Genomic DNA, 22,376 nt, shown 5'->3' on the forward strand with positions numbered 1-22,376 from the left:
CATAAGCATGTTACACAAGAGATCCATGGGTATTGAATGCACATGAATCTGTATGGCGACCAGGGATAAGTCAGGATATTCAATGACTTGTAAAGTCTATCAAATTCAGCAGAGGGAGATGCCTTTACATCCATACAATGTTCAATCCATTTCTTGTGATGGATTACTTCACTAAATTTCCCATTGTTTGATCGTTTAACAACACAACAAGCGCTAACATCACTGATACAAAGCTTAAGTTTATTCAGTACCCAGTAGTGTTAATAATGGAGCACAAAACTCCAGTAAACTGCTTTAAGATGTGTGCAAAATGGAGAGCAAATCATATCCTGAAGTGGCAAAAGTTGTTTATGACTTTGCAGCTATGACAAGAGAGCAGGTTTTCACTGTTATTACACGCTATTGGCCCTATACCCTCCCCACGTAGACGCATAACCCACATGAAGACAGGCAGCTTGTAATTCACTGCCGATATCAGCCTGGCCTCAGAAAGCAATGTGAGACAGGCAAAGGTTGGCGGCCTCCAAATAAGTGAAAAGTAAGTGGAACAAAGGAGCATGTGCTGATGTCAGTGCAAAAGCATCCTATTAATGAGATGTATGCCTGTCTCTGCACATGAAGCAATCTGGCAGGAATAGGTCAGAAGCCTCTCTGAGACCTGAAAAAAGTTCAATAACACAATGTGGTGAGGCTGGTGGTTTGCCAATGACGACTTGTATGCACAAAGATTCACAGAGCATCTACGTTTTTCCCCGTTTACTCCTTACTCCCTCCTCCCACCCTATTTTCTGCATACAAACTGACATTTTCCCAGCTACCATCAGTTCTGAGGAAGGGTCACTGGACCCAGAACGTTAACTCAGATTTTTCTTCACAGATGCTGCCAGATCTGTTGAGCTTTTCCAGTAACTTCTGCTTCTGTTCCTGATTTACAGCATCTGCAGTTCTTTCAGTTTTTTATCTGTTGACATTCACTACCTGCAGCCAATCCTGTAGAAGAATCAGTTAGGAGGGACATGCAAAAATTGTTAATGACTTTGCAACTATGACAAGAGAGCAGGTTTTCACTGTTATTACACGCTATTGGAAAATGCTCATTATTGTATAGTTTACTTACCCAATAATATGCTAAATAATGTTGTGATTGTTGCAACAGTTCCCATGATGTACAAGTAGTATCATCTCAAAAGTTGTGGACTGAAAAGAGAATATTCCAGATAATTGTAAAAAGAACATTATAATAATACAAGAACACAAGAAATAGTTGCCAGAGCAAACCATATGAGCTATTGAACCTAGGCCATTCAATGCAATCATCTTGTGCATCAACCCACTCATCATGTCCTTTGATTTCTTGGATAACAAAAATCTGCATCCCAGCCTTCAACGTATTCAATGTTGGAGACTTCACAACTCTCTGGGATGTAGAACTTCAAAGATTCCCATCCTTTTGAGTGAAGAAATTTCTCCTTTTCTCATATTCAATTTCTGGTCACCAAATCTGAAAGATCTAACAACTCCTTGCTTGACCACATCTGCAGGTAAGGAAATGAAAGAGAACTAGGCTGTCTTACCCATGTAGGGCCAATTGTTAATTTAACAAGGCAAATGAGTGGAGAACAAGTATTGAAAACTACACACCAGAAAGTTCTACTGCATTCAAAACTGGACAGAGACAAGGAGGGAAGATTGATCAGGCTGTGCCATTTTAATATATAAATCAGGCACATAGGAATCCAACGTGGCTAACAGCATACATACACTTAACACATCAAAGAAGAACACCAGAGATGTAGTGGATCGAAGCAAGATACTGAGGGGGCTGGAAATCTGAAATAGAAACAGAGTGTGTTGGAGAAACTCAGGAGTCAGGCAGCATGTGGGGCGGCACGGTGGCTCAGTGGTTAGCACTGCAGCCTCACAGCACCAGGGACTCGGGTCCGATTCCAACCTCGGGTGACTGCCTGTGTGGAGTTTGCACATTCTCCCTGCGTCTGCGTGGGTTTCCTCTGGGTGCTCTGGTTTCCTGTCACCGTCCAAAGATGTGCAGCCTAGGTGGATTGGCCATGCTAAATTGCCCGTAGTGTTTAGGGGGTGTGTGGGTTACAGGGGGATGGTTCTGGTTGGGATGCTTCAAAGGGTGGTGTGGACTTGTTGGGCTGAAGCGCCTGTTTCCACACTGTAGGGAATCTAATCTAATCTAATCTATGTATGGAGAGGAAGAGAAAGTCATTGTTTTGAGTGCAATATAATTCTTCTTCAGAACTCAGTATAACGCTGATATTAGATTGATTTCCTTTGTATCTATCCAATAGATGAAGCAAAGTCTTGAATATGTAGTATGAATGGAGTTCAATAGAATTATTGAAAATGTTCTCCCTCGTGCTTCAGTCAGCTTGTGACAAACTCATTCAGTATGTAATATGTTGCCAACATGGCAGCAATGATCCTGTAGCTGTGTTATTTAATTCTGTAGAAATTTCATACAGATTATACCATTGAACTTATCGACTCAATAGACATAGCAATAATAAAAGTGTCAGAAATCAATGTGACCAATTAGGCACCAAAAGACAGCCTTCCATATGAAAACAGAGGGTATAACCAAGATATTAAGTCAATCTTCCTTCAGCAAGAGAGCAAACATGACCAATGTCATTGAGAAAAAAGAAGTTAATCTACTGGCTGGGCTAAAAATTGATAAGCTGGAGCTATTAAGGCAGTTGGCTGAACTTGAAGTTGATAAGTCACCAAGTTCAAGTTATACGTGCCCCATACACCAAAGTCATTAATATATACAGTGGCAGAAAGTGTAGCCATTTAATACTGACGATTGTAACACTACCTCCTCTTTTGCAGTCCTCCTTGTGTCACCCAGAAAATTGACCTGCTGGTCCTGCCCCTCCCTCAACCATGTCTCTGTGATAGCAATGTTTTGTATCTTCATATGTTAATCAGCACCCTCAACATATTTGCCTCACTTGCAAGACTCCCTGCATGATAATAAATGCACCTAACCTTACCATGCTCCCATGTGTCTTTATTTGACTGTATACACACTGCCTTCCAGATTAAGAGATAGTAGGAACTGCTGATGCTGGACAATCTGAGATAGCAAGGTGTAGAGCTGGATGAACACAGCAGGCCAAGCAGCTGTGCCAAGAGGAGCAGGAAAGCTGATGTTTTGGGTGTAGACCCTTCGTCTAGACCCGAAACATCAGCTTTCCTGCTCGCCTTCCAGATTAACTTGGTTTTACTTCTGTATTTGTCTGTGTATAACCCCTACAGTACATCCACTCCATATCCAGCCCCTGCCTAAACAAATTAGTTTAAAACCCTGCAAAATCCCCTTTCAGATATCTAGTTAGCCCTGCTCTTCTTTTTACCACTATTTTACAATTTTGGAAGATGAAGTCAACCAACTCAGACTGTAGTCTCTTATTGAATGACAAGTGTTGGTTAATGATTCAGTAAATCCTATTAATGCCTTCTCTATCATCCTCAACCATCATTGGCTCCCTAACTTATATCATCCATAACACCCCCTTTTGTCTTGAAAAATAATCCTTTGTGCCATTCTGTCTCCTGCCCTCCACCCAAAAATAGAAGTTCCTTTTCGTTTTTTTAAAAATTCCTATTCCTCCCTTTCCCTGTCTCTCTATGTGCTGAGTGTACCCAGTTATGGTCTGTTTTGTTTCAGTGCTCTAGCAATCCAGCATTGTGCTGTTGTCTTCTCATTTTTTAATGTCTAGAACCTTCAAACACCAAGGCAGTCTATCAGTGAGCTACATCACTTCTAGCAACTATCACTGGAATCCACAAACAAAGGTTTGGGCAGCACTGACTGTGGCTAACAATGTCACCATGGCCCTGAACCTTCCTGCAAAGGGCTCCTTCCAGCTGCCAACAGGTGACATCAGTGGCAACTCCCAGTTTGTTGGACGCAGAAGGAAGAGAATGGAGAGCTTTCAAGTGTAAATCTGCCCATTTTCCATGACACGCCAACAGTGTACGTTATAGAATAGTGCCTCTACAGTATGGAAACAGGCCATTTGGCCCAACAAATCCACACTGACTCTCCAAAGAGCATCCCAACCAGACTCACCCTATCCTTGTATTTCCCATGGCTAATCTACTTAATCTGCACATCCCTTGGACACTACAGGCAATTTTGCATGGCTAATCCACCATCTTTGGACAGTGGGAGGGAATCAAAGCAAACCCACACAGACACAAGGAGAACATGCAAAGTGCACACAGACAGTTGCCCAAGGCTGGAACTGAACCCAGATCCCTGGGGTTGCAAGGCAGCAGTGCTAACCACTGAGCCACTGTGCCACTCCAAATTAAGTGCCAAAGAGTCATAAAGGGGACTTAAAAGTGCCATTTCACCCAACAAGTCCATGCCAGCAATCCATAGAACTGTCCCAGACAGTCCCATTGTCCCATTTTATCTATACAGCCTTGCAAAAGTTCATTTTCCTCAAGAGCCAAACCAATTTCCTTTTGAAATCCCTTATTGTCCCCAGCTCTGGCATCCTTGTCAGGGGTGGTGTGGGGCATGTCCCAGAAATTACCACTCTTCAGGCAAAAGAAAATTCTTTCTCACCCTCAATCTTTGTGATGTTTAAAGTGAAAATGCAAATGAAATAAGAGTGATGTGAGAAGAAACATGTTTCCACACAGCAAGTAGTTAGGTATGGAAACACTGCCTGGAACTGTGATAGAGGCACGTTTGACTGAAGCATTCAAAAGGGCATTAGATGATTATTTCGATTTAGATTTATTCAATATTGTCACTTATTCTCCTAGGTACAGTGAAATGTGTGTAATGCCGCCATCTCCTGGTGCCATGTTGGGCAAAAATAGTGTAAAGGGATACGGGGAAAAGGCAGGAGTTGAAGCTACGCCATAGAACTGGTGTAGGCCTAGAGTCATAGAGTCATAGAGATGTACAGCATGGAAACAGACCCTTTGGTCCAACACAGCCATGCCAACCAGATATCCTAAATTAATCTACGTCCCATTTGCTGACTTTTGGCCTATATCCCTCTAAATTCTCTCCCTATTCATATACACATCCAGATGCCTTTTAAATGTTGGAATTGTACCAACCTCCACCACTTCTTCTGGCAGCTCATTCTATACGCGCACTATCCTCTGGTGAAAAAAATGGCCTTTTAGGTCCTTTTTAAATCTTTGCCCTCTCACCTTACATCTATACCCTCTAGCTTTGGACTCTGCTACCCTTGGCTACTTACCCTATCCATGCTCCTCATGATTTTACAAGCCTCTATCAGGTCATGCCTCAGTCTATGACACTCCAGCATGATGGGTCAAATGGCCTCCTTCTGAGCCAACACAATTCTGTGAATCTGTAATTCTGTGATCTTATTGCCAAAATCTTAAAGCATTGCCTCCCATTATTTTTGGGCCATCAGATAAACAGTGAAGTCTTTTTTTATTAATTATTCACTCCAGAGATGTGGGTATTTCTGGCTAGGCCAGCACTTATTCTCCATCTCTAATTAGAACATAGAACATAGAACAGTACAGCACAGTACAGGACCTTCAGCCCACGATGCTGTGCTGGCCTATTATCCTACTCTAAAATCAAACTACCCTTATACCCTACATTTTACTATCATTCATGTGCCTATCCAAGAGTCACTTAAAAGTCCCTAACGTATCTGAATCCACTACTATTTCTGGCAGCACATTCCATGCACACACCCCTCTATGTGTAAAGAACCTCCCTCTGACATCTCCCCTACATCTTCCACCGATAAAAATTATGTCCCCTCTTAATATTCATTTTCACCCTGGGAAAAAGTCTCTGGCTATCCATTCTATCTATGCCTCTCATCATCTTGTACACCTCTATCTAGTCACCTCTCATCCTTCTTCGCTCCAATGAGAAAAGCCCTAGCTCGCTCAATCTTTTCTCATAAGACCTGCCCTCCAGTCCAGGCAGCATCCTAGGAAATCTCCTCTGCACTCTCTCTAAAGCTTCGAAATCCTTCCGATAATGAGGTGACCAGAGCTAAACACAATATTCCAAGTGTGGTCTAACCAGAGCTTTATAGACCTGCAGCATAAACTTATGACTCTTAAACACAATTCCCCTGCCAATGAAAGCCAACACACCATACGCCTTCTTTACAATCCTATCAACTTGGGTAGCAACTTTGAGGGGTCTATGGATATGGACCCCAAATCCCTCTATTCCTCCACACTGCCAAGAATACTGCCATTAACCCTGTGTTCTACATTCAAATTTGACTTTTCAAAGTGAATCACTCCTCACTTTTCCCGGTTGAATTCCATCTGCCACTTCTTTGCCTAGCTCTGCATCCTGCCAATTACCCAAAGGGTAGTTAAGAGCCAACCATGTTGCTGTGGGTTTGGAGTCACAGGTAGGCCAGACCAGGTAGAGATGGCAAATTTACTTCCCTGACAGGAAGTAGTGAACCAGATGGTTTTTTTCTGACAATTGATAAGGGCTTCATGGTCATCATCACCTCCTTAATTCCAGCTTCCTTTATTGAATACAAATTCCACTATCTGCCATGGTGGGATTTGAATCTGGATCCTAAGAACATTAGCTGAGTTTCTGGTTTAATAGCCTGGCAATAATACCACTCAACCATCAACTCCCTGAAGACTTTTCAGAGAAGTAGATTACAGGAGCAGAGTAATGTACATGGTCCTTTGAGGCTCCTCGTCATCCAGTATAATTGTAGGTGAATATCCAACTCCAAACCCTGTTTTTGCTTTCTTGCCATACTCTCTGATCCCGGTATAGGGTGCAATTGATACACAACAAACTACAAAAACATGATGTGTGTGCACTGAGTGATACTCTGCTCTAGGGCATAATTTGGGGCTACATCCTTGCTCAGTTCTGAGGAAGGGTCACTCAATCCAAAATGTTAAATGATTTCTCTCCACAGATGCTGCCAGGTCTACAGAGATTCGCCGGCAATTTCTGTTTTTGATCCTTACTCTCCTGCTTCTCCTTAGGAATATAAAATAAAATGTTGTGATATCTCTTTGAAAACAAAGCCTCAGTGACTTCCCTTATTCAACAGCGGTGCAGACTGTGAGGTATTCATAATATGCCCAGTTCCAGCCTGAAAGGGCCCTGATGCATAAAACTTTGTTACTGCATTTGCCTTCACAATCTCTGGCAATGCAGACTGTACCTAGTAAGAACAAAAGACCTGCGGATGCTGTAAATCAGGAACAAAAACAAAGTTGCTGGAAAAGCTCAGCAGGTCTGGCAGCATCTGTGGAGGAGAAAAAAGGAGTTAACGGTTCGAGTCCGGTGACCCTTCCTCAGACCTTTCCTGTTCTGATCAAGAGCCACTGGACCTGAAACGTTAACTCTTTTTTTCTCCTCCATAGAGCATGCCAGACCTGTTGAGCTTTTCCAGCAACTTTGTTTTTGTTCCAGTCTGTACCTAGTCCTCACTTTACAGCAGTAACTGCATCTAGTGACTTATTTCAGTCAGGAACAAAACCAGAAGTTAATGGAAAAGCTCAGCAGGTCTGGCAGCATCTGTGAACAGAAATCAGATTTAACATTTCAAGTCCAGTGCCCCTTCCTGAGACTGAGGAACTTTACAGCATCCATAATTCTTTCAGTTTTTATTTCAGTGAGGACACTTAAGCACAAATCTCTCACATATTGCTTCTCACTGAAGTTCAAGGTCAGAAAATTGCTCATTCAACGCCCTGGGCCATCAGATGAGAGGTGTCTTCCCTCTGCTCCTCCCTCTTGCAGCAATTTGACCTGTTCTGGATGGCCTTTGCTCATTCTCCAACAATATCATCCCAAATTTGCTAGTACTTTCACATCTGGAAGCAAATGGTCTTAGCCAGAGAATCTCGAGGTCTGCTTCAAGTACAATAGCACCTACCACACATCACGTTGAATTTGGACAACACAAAAAACCTAGTGATAATACCTGTCATGTGTAGGATCATCATTTACATGTGATTCTTTGAACACATTAAGTTAGTTTCAGAATTTCCAGTTGTAGGGCTCCAGCCACCTTCTCTTTATCATGGACGTTTAATCCCTCTACACATCCATCCCCCCATTCCAGAGGATTGTTAGCTGTCATTTCTATCACCTCCAGTGAGATGCCACCATCAGACATATAATCCCTTCTCCTCCCTTGTCAGTCTCCCACAGGGGATGTTCGCTTGGGGCCACTCCTCCAAAACATGGACATTAACAAAACCAATTCCTCCCACTAACCTCTGCTTTACCATCTCTATAATACACCTCCTTCAGTCGTCAAAATGTCTTCCCCTATCACATTTGTCAAGAACATAGGAGTAAGGGAGCTGTTGATGCAGTGACATAGCAGTAATGTCACCAACCCAGGATCCAGAGTAAGGTTTCTTAATAGCAGCGGTAAAATCTGGATTCAATTAAAAAGTGAAACATGTTAAGAGCGAAAAAACCTCACCATAAAAGCCCACAGGTTCACAAATATCCTTTCAGGGAGGAATTCAGCTGTCCTTACTTGATATGGTTTACATTTGATTTCAGGCCTATAGCAGTTGTCGTCTCTTTACTCTGTGAAATGCCCAGTTCAAGGGCAACATGGGATGGTCAACAAACAATGTCCACAACCCATAAGAGAATTTTCAAAAACTCTGAAGCAAACAAGCCCTTCCGTTGACCAGTTGCCAATTGAGTTAAACAAGCTTGTTGTTCTCGTTACAAAATTTTAATCTTAATCAAATGGCATTGCCTGTGCTGTCCCTTTTTAATCAAGTTAACTTCCTCCTGAACTCAGAGCAGAGAATCTTTAAAATGTAAGTGTATTTCATACCTGCGCGTTGGCCTCGCCAAGAAGAAAGTAAAACTTTCATTTTCTTACTTCCGTAAAGGGCACACCTGCTCTAGTAAATCACTGAAGAACGTTCTGACGTATTCTTGGTATTGCAGTGAGCAGAAGTCAACATAAGTCTAGGACAAAAGCCCAAAATAATGTCAGTGTTCAAAGTGCAAAATAAAGGCCACAAAGGTCAATTTCAAGAGAAATAAAAAGAAATATTGTTACCTGAAAAAATTGGAGAAGGAGTAAATTCTGATTTGAGGACATGGGCAAGAATAAATGAGTCCAATTATCACCTCATTTCAGACCCGGAAGGATTTTGTGACAAAATTGAAGGCTAAAGTCTGCAGAAACTAAATCAAAGTTTAATATTTAACCAGTATCTGCTGTTGTCACGTGTGTTACCTACAGGCTCTCCCACTCAGCCACAATTCATACTGCTTTGAAAAATGGCCAAAATTCCTCGAGTTGTTTGCACAGAACTGAACAACGCATAGGTGAAACCAGTAATGTATTGCTTTTGAAATGACAAGGCTCTCATGGGAACAATGACCTGGATATTCCGATAGACATCCAGTTGTCGGAGTAGCACAGGCTGGAGTTGGATTCTGTGGGAATTTCAGTGAGAAACTGAAAATTCAAATTAGCGAGACAGCCTGTGTTTTGAACCATCTGAAAAACCCTCAGTGTCTCAGCATTCAGACAATTCTGCCTTTGTTAGGTTGACGGTTAGACAATTAAAAATCGAGAGCTAAAACTTATGTTTTTTTTCAAAAAAATGTGAAAGAATTGCAGATGCTGTAAATGAGCAGCAAAAACAGAAGTTGCTGCTAAAGCTTAGCAGGTCTGGCAGTATCTGTGAAGGAAAAAAACAGAGTTAACATTTGAGTCCTGTGACCCTTCCTCAAAACTAATGGTAGCTAGGAAAATGTCGGTTTATATGCAGAAGATAGGGAGAGAGATGGGGTAAGAAATAAATGATAGGATAAAGGATAGATTAAATTACCTACAGTGTGGAAATAGGCCCTTTGGCCCAACAAGTCCACACTGCCCCTTGAAGCATCCCACCCAGACTCATCCCCCTATAACCCACACACCACTGAACACTGTGGGCAATTTAGCATAGCTGATCCACCTAGCCTGCACATCTTTGGACTGTGGGAGGAAACTGGAGCACCTGGAGGAAACCCATGCAGACACGGGGAGAATGTGCAAGGTCCACACAGACAGTTGCCTGAGGCTGGAATTGAACCTCGGTCCCTGATGCCGTGAGGCTGCAGTGCTAACCACTGAGCCACCGTGCTGCCCTTAGAGCCCAAAGAGAGAGAAGAACAGTTGGACAGACAAGGGAGTTGATAATGATCTTTATCATAGATCACCTATGATCTAGCTAGGTGGGTGAATAGTTGTTAATGGGGACTATTAGTGACTAACAACAGGCAGTGTGTAATGGCAGGCTATATGATAACAAGGCCTGGTGTGGGGTAGGGGACTGGGACATGGCGACATCAAGTCCTAAAATTATTGAACACGATATTGAGTCTGGAGGACGGCAGGATCCCCAAGTGGAAAATGAGCTGTTGTTCTTCCAGTGTGTACTGAGCTTCACTGGAAAACTGCAGCAAGCCTGAAACAGAGATGTTGCCCAGGGAACAGGGTGGTGTGTTAAAGTGGCAGGCAACTGGAAGCTCAGGGTCTTCTTTTGTGAGCAGAACGTAGATGTTCTGCGAAGTAGTCGCCCAGTCTACGCTTAGTTTTACCAGTGTAGAGGAGATGTAGAGCGGTGGCCCGGTGGCTCAGTGATCAGCACTGCTGTTGCCACACAGCCACAGAGGCCTGGGTTCAATTCAACCCTCAAGTGACTGTCTGAGTAGAGTTTATACATTCTCCCGGTGTCTGCGTAGGTTTCCTCTGGGTGATCCAGTATTTTCCCCCACTAACAGTCCAAAGATGTACAGTCTAGGCGGATTGACCATGCTAAATTGCCTGCAGTGTTCGGGGATGTGTAGAGTAGGTTAGTGATAGGGTAGGGTCCGGGTGAAATGCTCGGAGGGTCAGTTTGGACTTGTTGGGCTGAAGGGCCTGTTTTCATACTGCAGGGACTCCCTGATCTATGAGAGTGAATTGTGAGCAGCAAACGCAGTAGACTAGATTCTGGGAAGTGCAGGTGAAGTGTTGGAAAATATGTTTGAGTCTTGCATAGTGGCGGGGAGGGAGGAATGGGCAGAGGTTACACCTTCACCAGCTGCTGGGGAAGTTTCTGTGGGGTCGACAGGGGTGGTGGGGAGCGCTACTGTGAGTGATGGAAAAGTGGACCACAGGCTGTCGAGACGGAACGGTGCTGGTGGGGCTGGGGGTGGGGGTGGGAATTATGTGTCTGGTGGTGGCATCTCGCTGGAGGTGGTGGAAATGGTGTCTGATGATCTTCTGGATATGGGTGCTGATGGGAAGGTAGGTAAGGACCAGAGGAACCCCTTTGTGGGATGGAAGAGACAGAGTGAGGGCAGAAGTGCGGGAAATAGTTCAGACCCAGTTGAGGGCCCTGTCGACAATGGAGCTGGGGAATCATCAGTTGAGGAAGAAGGTGGAAATTTCGGAGGCGCCTTTGTCGAAGTTGGCCTCATCTGAACATATACGTCGGAGAACATGGAACTGGGAAAATGGAATGGAGTCTTTACAGGAAGCCGGGTGTGAGGATGTATAGTCCAGGTAACTGTGGGAGTCAATGGGTTTATAGTGAATATCCACTATATGCTGAATAGCAGGCCAGAAAGATTGAAATAATTACATGAGAGTCAAGAATGTCCATTTGAATCTGATCATGCTTTTGTAGCATTCCCTCAGTTTTTGCCCTGAATGGCAGCACGGGTTATGTGCTCATGTCCTCGAGTGGATTTTGAGGGGGTGCTGTTCTTACAAGAGTCCTACGAACTGAGTCACACTGACACCTAATGGGATAATAGTGATATTTAATTTTACTTCACTGAGCTCAAAACTGGTCACCTTTATCAATTCATTGCTACATAATAGTTAAACAGAAACACAATGGAATTTTTTTTTTAAATCATGTACCAGCAATCCCCTAGGCATGGAGGAGATAAGATCAAAACTATAGCTATGAATATTAAATGGTCAGGATTAAATCCTATAAAGAATTTAGGGAAACAGTTTCTCCCCACAAGGTGGTTTATTAGATGATATTTGTTAGCACAAAGAAAAGGTAAGAACATAAGAACATTACAAATTGAAGTAGTCAAAGACCATTCAACCCATCCAGCCTGTTCCATATTCAACAAGAACATGGCTGATATGATTCTGCCCTTAGATATACTTTCCTGCCTGCCCTCCTAACTCTTGAATTCTTGCCAGTCCAAAATCTGTCTCAGCTTTGAATATATTCAGTGACCCAGCCTCCACAGCTCCCTGGGGAAGAGAGTTCTGACCACTAATAAGCTCCTGAGAGAAGAAATTCCTTCTCATCTCTGCCTTAATCTCTTATATATAATCTGTACTCCCTACTGCTAGATTCCACCAAGAGTGCCCCTTCAGAATCTAATATGTTTTATCGAGGTCAGCTCTCATTCTTCTTATCTCGAATTAATGTGGACCCAACCTGATCCATCTTTCACAATAAGAAACCCTTTTATCCCAGAGATCAGCTGAGTGAAACTTCTCAGAGCTGTTTCTAATTCAGGTACAGCTCAAGTGAAGAGCATATTCCAGGAAGCTAGATAAACACAGGAGAGAGAGAAAATAATGTTTTGCTTATAGGTTTGAGAAGACTGATAGCCTAGTGATAAACACGTTGGTAGGAAAGGTAAACTCAGTGGCAGTTTTATGCTGTAAGTGCCCTGTAATTCTACCTCATTAAACCAGGACAATGCTAAGGTGGTGAAGGACATTTTGGTAGAGGAGATGGGGGAGCAGGGGAAACAGCCAGAAGGCATGCACCATTTTAACAGATTCTCTACAGTGCAGGAAGCAGGCCATTTGGCCCATCAAATCCAAACCAATCATCCGAAGAGCATACCACTGACTCCCTATAACACTGTATTCCCCATGGTTATTCCCCACCTACCCTGCACATCTCTGGACACTGTGGTGCAATTTAGCATGGCCAGTCCACCTAGTCTGCACACCTTTGGTCTGTGTGAGTAAAGCGGAGAACCCGGAGGAAACCCAAGCAGACAAGGGGACAATGTACAAGCACCACACAGACGGTCACCCATGGATGGAATCAAACCTAGGTCTCTGGTACTGTGAGGCAACAGTGCTAACCACCATGCCACTGGAATGAATATATAGGAAAAAGGTGTAAGTCATTTTAGGAGGGCCTCGCAGATCTGTTTATAAAGCACTGCCTTGAAAATCAATACTAAATTACTGGAATAAACATTCATCTTTGATATGTCATGAAAGTCTAAGTTTACTGAAGGACACAAAAAAATTCAAAGTCAGCCATGGAATATGAAAAAAAAGTTAAAGTGTGCACCCAGCATGTATCCCAGGCTTAGCGCAAGAAAACACTTCGGTGGAAATGTTAATGTCTTTCAGACTACCAAAGCAAAAGTAGGGAATGCAATCTTATCCCATGCAAAAAAGACTAAGATGATAGCTTGTTACTTGCTTCACTGTTAGCAAGTCTGTGATTTTGTACTGAACATTTGGACTTGGCTGACTGTCCTGATGTTTGTGTAGTGATTTAAGAATTAGCTTTGAAGCTGCAGTATATTAGTAACAAATGTGTTATTGCATGAACAAGTATGCTGAAAGGCATTCTTCTGTCCTTTATTTTAACAAATTCATCAACCAGCAGTCTCTATGCAAATAACAGATGGACAAATTTCATATGCCAAACCAACCCAATAGTTGTTAATACAACATTATGTGATTCAAACCTGCAAGTTTCAAGTAAATTGGCAATTCAAGTATTATTTCAAAGCTGATTTTATCTTCACACCAAGCTTTTGCCAGTTGGAGGACATCCATAACTCAAACCAAACTACTCTAAACCGTCTCCCTGCCAGAATAAAGTACCATTCCATATTCATGTCACATACATTCTCTTCTGCCATTCAATATTTAACATTTTATTGGAGTTTAATTTCATCATTCAATGTTCTGTCTGATTGCCCTACATATCTAAATGTATTTACTTTCACAGAGCCACACAATGAATTAAGGGCAGCCCACTAGATAAACATTAAGTAACTTTCTTATTATCATAGTTTGATACTGTTCAAAAGAAGGTTATTCAGCTCATTGCATGTTTGCTAGCTCTTTGACAGAGTTTTCCAATTAATTCCACTCTCTCTTTCCCCACAATAATATTTTCATTTCTCAACATGGATACAACTTTTGGGTTTGATTGTTTGTGATTCATATTCCAAAATTTCACATATCATAATTCCAGACATTGCACTGGTTCAGTGGTTGCCAGGAGGCACTTCACCTTTCCCTATATTGCAACCCTTGGCCAAAATCTTAAAGCTGTGTCCATCATTCTTGTATCATCCGCTAAATGGTAACAATGCTTTCTTTTCACCTGTCCTACTCTTAACATAATATATAAGAAATATTAAATGCACATTTGTGATGCCATGGCATATGAAGCTATGGGCCAAGCATGGGAAAATGGGATCAAAATAGTTAGATTGCTTTTGACTGGGGCGGACTCTTTGGGGCAATGGGTCTTTTTCTGTTCTGCAGACCTCTATGACTCTTGCACAATCCTGTCCTTAAATCAATTTTTGTTTTTATCTGATCTGACCATTCTAATCCAAGATAATCAATTCCCAGCCAGTCTTTTATGAGGTAATTTGTCAAATATTTGGCTCAAAGCCATTAAGACAACATCCACTGCATTCCTGTCATCCACCTTCTCCATTAATGAATCAACAAATTCAATTAAACCAGACAAGTGTAAGCTGTTTGATATAAATGCATGCTGCATTGCTCTAACTAACTTAGATCTCACCAAAGTTTTTTTGATTTTATTTCTCTCAGTTATTGTTTTTAAAGTCTTACCCAGCATTAATGTTAAAATTACTGTCCTGGGAAATTCTTAAACCCTTTCTCAAATAAAGGTGGCTCACGAGATTGATTCTACAGTTGAGAGGGTTACCTTATGAGAAGAGATTGAATAGACTGGGACTATACTCATTGGAATTTAGAAGAATGAGGTGGGTGATCTTATAGGAACATATAAAATAATGAAGGAAATAGATAAGATAGAAGCAGGGAGGTTGTTTCCACTGGCGGGTGAAACTAGATCTATGATTCTATGATAGCCAGACCCAGACACATATCAATTTACTATTTGTATGCTGCTAGTTTGTGGGTTCATATAACTGTTATTCTGCTCATCTCTTCATCCTGCATCGGTATATGGTCTGGTTCTTGCTTGAATAACTCACCTGGCATGTGTCATATGTACCTATCCATAGGGAAAGGTTTGCCCAGATTCAGCCTACGTCTGCAGCAACCCGAAACGTCAGCTTTTGTGCACCTGAGATGCTGCTTGGCCTGCTGTGTTCATCCAGCTCCACACTTTGTTATCTTGGATTCACCAGCATCCGTAGTTCCCATTATCAATTGAGTGTACTGCCTGGCTTGCCACAATTGTATGACCTGTACTCGATCATAAGTGCCCCCTTGTGGAATCTGTGGCAACCATTCAATGCTTCACTTGGAAGCTCAGATAGAGTGAATTTTCAGAGCTGCAAGATAGCTACTATAAGGTGAATGGCAGCAATCTGTAACTTTGAATTAAGGGGTGTGTCAAAGTGACAATGCATTTTCCAATCCTTTCTGGAAAGTAAAAGAGATATGAACATATTCAGAATTGTTTCCACTTGCAGTGGTAAAACAATGAAATAGTTATACAACAAAGAGGTCTTAGAGTGCAGGATCGTAGTCCTTAAGCGTGGAGTCCCAGGTAGATAGGATAGTGAAGAAGGCATTAGGTATGCTTGCCTTTATTGGTCATTGACTATATGACTTGGGAGGTCATGTTATGGCCATACAGGACATTGTTAGGTTACTTTTGGAATACTGCAGGCAATTCTGGTTTCCCTGCTAAATGAAAGATGTTGCGAAGGATGTTGTGAAACTTGAGAGGGTTAGAAAAGATTCACAAGGATGTTGCCAGCGTTGAGATTTCAACTTTTGGAAGTACATCCTGAGTGGTCAAGCTGGGTAAAGAAGAATCTCCTCTATTGTCCAGCTGTACTCGCCGGGTTCCTTCTTAATTTGTCTGACCACAGTCAGAGAATCAACACGCCCCCCACCACCCCTCCAACTTTTCAATGTCACTCCTGCAGCATTGCGGCTTGCATCCCGAGGACAAGAATATTGTGTACAATTCTAGTTGCCCTTCAATAGGAGGGATGTTTTTAAACCTCAAAGTCTGCAGAAAAGATTTACAAGGATGTTGCTGAGACTGGAGGGTTTGACTTACAGGGAGAGGCTGAATGGGCTGAGACTTTTATCCTTGAGAGTCAGAAGCTGTGGGGTGATCATATAGAGCTTGATAAAAAAAACATGAGGGCCATGGATAGGTGAATAGACGAGGTCTTTTTCCTAGGGTAGGGAAATCCAAAACTTGAGTTAATAGCTTTAAGGTCAGAGGGGAAAGATTTAAAAAGACCTGAGGGGTAATTTTTTTCATGCAGAGCATGGTGCTTGTGTGGAATGAGCTGCCAGATGAAGTGGTGGAGGCAGGTACAATTACAACATTTAACAGACATTTGGATGGGTGTATGAATGAGAAGGCTTAGGCTGATATTGGCCAAATACTGGAAATGGGACTGGGTCAGGTTGCATGATAACAAAGTGTGGAGCTGGATGAACACAGCAGGCCAACCAGCACCTTAGGAGCACAAAAGCTGACGTTTTGGGCCGAGACCCTTCAAAGCGGCTAGGCCCGAAATGTTAGCTTTTGTGCTCTTAAGATGCTGCTTGGCCTGCTGTGTTCATCCAGCTCCACACTTTGTTATCTCGGATTCTCCAGCATCTGCAGTTCCCATTCTCTCTGGGTCAGATTGCATGTCGGGTCAGTGCAGATGTGTTGGACCAAAGGGTCTGTTTCTGTGTTGCATGACTGTATGAAACGCAGCTAATCGTATGAGTACAGATCAGAACCCTGAAGCACTGTGAACATTTTTAGCATGAAATTCCAAAATTATTTTTCAAAAGAGATCTGAATCAACCAGAAATGGCTGTGGGTGCAAATTAATTGGCAGTCAAGACAGAGTGAGAGAGAGCCAACAGAATATAAGAACCAAAGGATGTGAAGAGAACTTCAGACAACATCCCTTCAAAGGAAGGAAGGAGGCACATGACAACAGACTGGACTGTGATCTCTTGAAGCTACAAAGATAGGTGAGAGGATGATAACCATCTGCTCAACAGCAAGTCACCTCCTGCGAACGAGATAGTAGGAATTGCTGATGCTGGAGCCTGAGATAACAAGGTGTGGAGCTGGATGAACACAGCAGGCCAGGCAGCATCAGAGAAGCAGGAAAAGCTGACGTTTTGGGTCTGGGCGCTTTTTCTGAAGAGAAAAGGCCTGCTGTGTTCATCCACCTCCACACCTTATTACGTCCTGCAAATGATGTCCGAAACTGCAGTCATATTTTATGATTGGCCCTTCAATATATACACAAGGACAGGAGTTAAAAAAAAACAAATTTTAATACTGATGGAGCGTGTGAATGGGATTGAATCCCCTTGGGTTTAAGCATTAGTGTGCTGTGCAAGCCACAGTTGAAGAATTATCCCTCAGGCATCCTTGTGTTGTAGGTAATGACTATCTCTCACTTCAAGGGCTTAAAAACAACAAAAAAAAATGACTCTCTCTCACCCTGCAGCCCTGCCAATAATTAATTCAGTTGGCTTTGAGAAAGCCCCTGTCATATGAGGTGACCATGCCAATCTGGTCATACACTGTCCCCCAGTGGAACCAAGGTGTTCTGAGCCATGAATGAACACATACTCCCACATTTCCCAATGCTGTATGATATGGCTACTTAAGAAGATATGATTTTGAATTGTAAGTCAGATGCAGCGATGGGTGTTATGATAGGATCTGATCCATGCGCACCACTGAGAAAGCCCTTGCTAGCACTCGACACTGTTCAGATTTTACCAGGGGTGGGCAGAGCGGTCACTTTCCTTTTTGAGGCTGTCATTGACAACAGAGAGCCAAATTTCTCAGCCTATGTATTTGTCAAGTAATATCCTTCTGGAGAACTGAGACTGCTTAATTTTCATGACATTTAAACAGAAACATTTTCTGTTTAAGGAAGCATAGAAACGGGAGGCGGACACTTGGGCTCTCATCCTTACTCTACCACATGACTGATCTGATTGTGGTTTCAACTCCACTTTCATGTCTACTCCCTTATTGTTTATTTCCTTGTTAGTCAAAAACCTCTGCCTTAAAAATATTAAATGACTCGTGCAATCTCCAGCAGAGATTCCTGGAGCAGAAAGTTCCATATACTGTCATCTCTGTTTTAAATGAGCGACTGCTTAGTTTTAGACCGCATCCCTTAACTCTAGGATTTTCTACAAGGGAAAACACCTTTTCATCCATCCTGCGCTCTGTATTTGAGAAGAGATATTATGAAACCTTATAAACTGAAGGGGCACTCACACGCAAGAAGCAAAGACAAATATTGGTCCATAGTCCACTGATCCTTCACCTGTCACAGTTAGCAAACAGAAATACACGAATGTGGTGCATTTCAGTCCTCAATCCAGGAACAGAATTCCCTCTTGTGTAACACAAGTTGAATACAAAGGATGCTCTGTGATAACTTGGAAAGAGTGCCCTCTGCTGTTTAAATGTGAATTTCATCACAAACCATTCCTGAATTAAACATTAACGATAGCTCCCTGATCCAATGTTTCCCATAGAAATCTAGATTCAGTCACTGTACAAGTTGAAAAATAAGTCCTGGAATTTTGTAGCATAGCTTTCCAATACATGCTACCTTCAGACAAAGTTGTCAAGTGGAAGTATGAGTAGAATCATAGAGATGTACAACTTGACTATGCCGAACCCTTTCAAATTTCACAACACTCTCCCTATAGCAGGGAAGCCAGAATTGAACGCATTGTTCCAAAAGTGGCCTAACCAGTGTCCTGTACAGCCACAATATGAAGTCCCAACTCCTTTACTCAATGCACTGACTAATAAAGGCAAGCATGCCAAATCCGTCTTAAGCACCATGTCTGCCACTCCACTCTCAAGGAGCAATGCACCTGCATTGCTAGATCTCTTTGTTCAGCAACACTCCCTGGGGCCCTACAATTAACCATATAAGCCCTGACCTGTTTTGCCTTTCCAAAATGCAACATTTATCCAAATTAAACTACATCTGCCATTTCTTGGCTCATTGGACTAGCACTTCCCTTGAACCTCCTGACTCAGACATACCTACTTAATAGTAACGTATTTTCCACAATAAAATTGCCAAAGTGAGGTGTCCCAGCACCAAAGCTGATCTGTATGTTTGTAGCAATGGTCTGCTCTATTTCTTAATTATGTTATATTATGGCTGTTATCCCATGTTATTGTGAAAATGATGCACCAAATTCCAATCATTTTAATCGTTCTAGTTCAGTCGTGGTGTTAGAATGTCTGACATCAACATCCCACACACACACATTGCAGCCTGTTTTTTTTTCGTGTGTCTGTGCATGTATTTTGGGCCTCAGCTTTTGTTTGCATCTCCAGAGCCCATGAGGTTTGATGATTTCCAAAATATTCAATTAAGTCCACTTAGAAGGCATGCCGAACCCACTGTTTGGCAATTGGAACATTTCACTCTTGACCAAGAAGCTCCTAACTTGCCATCTCATGTTAATTTCCCAACTTTTTCACCATTCTTTCACCTATCATTCTTGGGCTGGCATGATTCCAACCCCGTACAACAAAAAGAAAGCATTGATGAAATAGACAAAGGTAGTTGGATCTAGGACAGATACTTGCTGTGACATCCTGGAGCTGAGATGATTGACCTCCAGTAACTCCAACCCATCATCCTTTGTGCTAGCTATCATTCCAAACTGCAGAGAACTTTTCCACCGATTCCCATTCAGTCCAATTTTGATAGAGTCCTTTTCCTAGCTACAATCAGTTCTGAAGAGAGGTCACTGGACCCAAAACATTGACTCTGCTTGGTTTCCACAGATGCTGGTGGACCTGCTGAGTTTTTCTAGCAATTGCTGCTTTTGTTTTTGATTTGAAGCATCTGAAGTTCTTTGGGTTTCCTTGTCGTTCATACCATATTTAATGAAATTCTTCCTTGATGTCATTGTTTCCTTTCTTCTCACATGAAAGTTTGGATTTTGAGTGAATAAAATACTTTACAGTTTGTGTCAGAGGCTCCTCTGTTCATGTTTGCATTGTAAATGTCAATAACACAGTGGACCTTGGGGAAAACGCTATCTAAAGAAAACGCCTTGCATACTTACTCCTCTTCCTCTCTTCATCCTGTAGGGAATAGTGATGACTTTATTCATTCTGCCAAACAATGTGTGAGTCACCTGCTTCAAACAATGAATCACTGCAAGCCAACTGACGCTATCAGTGGGCTCAGGTAAACGCCTGAGGTAAAAAGCAGTTAAAACACCCACCAATGTATTATCACTAAGAGCACTGCTCCTTCTCTAATGTGTTACCTTATCAAATCCCTGGTAGTTCTGAGACTAATGACTGATTTATTCCATACTGCATAATATAGTCAAATTGGTTGGTGCTCCATGAATGGTGTGATGTAACAATTTGTGTTATAAGGAGGTTGGATGGCTGGGAATTTTTCCAATAGAGTGTAGGAAGTTGAGAAATGGCCTTATAGAGTTTTTTTTTAAATAATGAGGGGTATAGATAAGGTGAATGGCAAGTGTCTTTTCCCTAGGCTGGGGGGGTGGGGGGCGTGGTTGGGGGAGGAGGTTTCAAGACTGGGGTGCATATTTTTAAGGAGAGAGGAAAACAATTTGTAAAAATTATATCAGTGATAATGGGAACTGCAGAAGTTGGAGAATCCAAGCTAACAAAGTGTGTAGCTGGATGAACACAGCAGGCCAAGCAGCATCTTAGGAGCACAATTTTTTTACACAGAAAACGGTTCATATGTGGAATGAATTTCTACAGGAAGTGTTAGCTACGGGTATAGGTACAACATTTAAAAGACATTTAGGTAAGCACACAAACAAGAATTGTTTGGAGGAGTATGGGTGAAGTGCATGCAGGTGTGACGCATTTAGTTTGGGATTATGGTCGGCATGGACTGGTTGGACTGAAGGGTCTGTTTCCGTGCTGTGTGGCTCTATGGCTCTGTGTATTCTAGTCCTCCTTAACTTTACCTAATCTGTCTCTGCTTGCGTGCATTTAAGCTGTGGGGTGATCTTCCCCGATGCCAGCAGCACAGCACTATCAGCTGCTACACCAACCCTGCCATATGACACTATAACAAGCCATCTCAAAACAATTATGCTAATCACCTGATTCCACACACTGCACACCGACTGCAGAACAAATCACTAGTTACTCTGCTATGTTATCTTTCAGAACTCATTAGTGCAGCGGTGGCTGTGTACTGTACTTTTGACCCCCATTCTATTCCCATTCAGCACGAACTCTGCTCTAATACGGAGATACTTCTGTGTCACTTAAAAATGATCTGCGTGCTGCCGTCAGAATCATATGTGGTACTCCCTCCCTTACCCATTATATCAGTAGATGGAAGACAGTAATGCAGTGGTTATGTAGACTGGTAATTCAAACATTTGGGTTGATTCCTGGCTCAAATTCCATCACGGTAGCTGGTGAAATTTGGATTCAATTAATATATGTGGAATTTGGAGCAAGCCTCAATGATTAGTGTAGTGATTGTAATGAGGTCAGCCAGGTGGACCTCATAGAATATGAGCTCCTGGATTGGGGCTGTTAACCTGGTCCAATCAGGGAGCCCAGGCTGACAGATAAAAACAGAAGTGTCAGAGTTTCTGTTCACTCTGACAGAGTTGGGTCAGTGTCAAGGATGCTGAGCCTAAATAAAGGGTGACCTGTTGGCAGGATACCAGCCTCTGTGGAGTTATTCCAGTGGTGACAAGAGTAAAGAATGGTCCTGAAGAAATTTGCTCACAATAGTCATCTTTGAGTTGGGGTAAGCATTTCTGGCAACATGCTGTAATTTGGCAAGCTTGATTTGTTCAACCTGGCCATTGAAGGGTGAGTCCAGTATGTGGAAAGAATGTGTTATTTTTTTCCAGGCAAATGACACTGGGGTAGAAGAAAGCCAATGAATAATTGTCCTGAGAGCCTGTGGCCCTGCAGATTTTTTTTAAAAGCCTCTTTCCCTGAGGTACCAGATACTAAAACCTTTCAAGAGTTGGTGGATTTAGTTAAGGACTATGATCCCAAGCATCCTTTAATTCTGACACTATTGCTTTTTAAAGCCTTGCTAGGTCAACTAAGAGGACAAAGTAGTGCCACCAATAGCATCAAGC

The 22,376-nt window shown here is 42.3% G+C and overlaps 1 protein-coding gene across 3 annotated transcripts in view; it reads right to left on the minus strand.

Moving 5' to 3' along the window:
* Window positions 1-9,208, minus strand: part of LOC125457116 (immunoglobulin superfamily member 5-like) — a 67,606-nt gene extending 58,398 nt beyond the window's left edge. For 2 of the 3 annotated variants that reach the window (XM_048540857.2, XM_048540855.2), the window contains exons 1-3: window positions 9,081-9,208; window positions 8,850-8,986; window positions 1,118-1,197 (exon numbers count right to left, since the gene is read on the minus strand). In XM_048540857.2, the coding sequence (XP_048396814.1) occupies window positions 1,118-1,163 (46 nt within the window). In that variant the 5' untranslated portion in view covers window positions 1,164-1,197; window positions 8,850-8,986; window positions 9,081-9,208. Of the gene's footprint in view, window positions 1-1,117; window positions 1,198-8,480; window positions 8,582-8,849; window positions 8,987-9,080 lie in introns of those variants that run through there. The other variant, XM_048540856.2, reaches the window with a different exon arrangement.
* Window positions 9,209-22,376: the final 13,168 nt, after the last annotated feature.

Source organism: Stegostoma tigrinum, chromosome 12, assembly GCF_030684315.1.
Source record: "Stegostoma tigrinum isolate sSteTig4 chromosome 12, sSteTig4.hap1, whole genome shotgun sequence".
Classification (NCBI taxonomy): domain Eukaryota; kingdom Metazoa; phylum Chordata; class Chondrichthyes; order Orectolobiformes; family Stegostomatidae; genus Stegostoma; species Stegostoma tigrinum.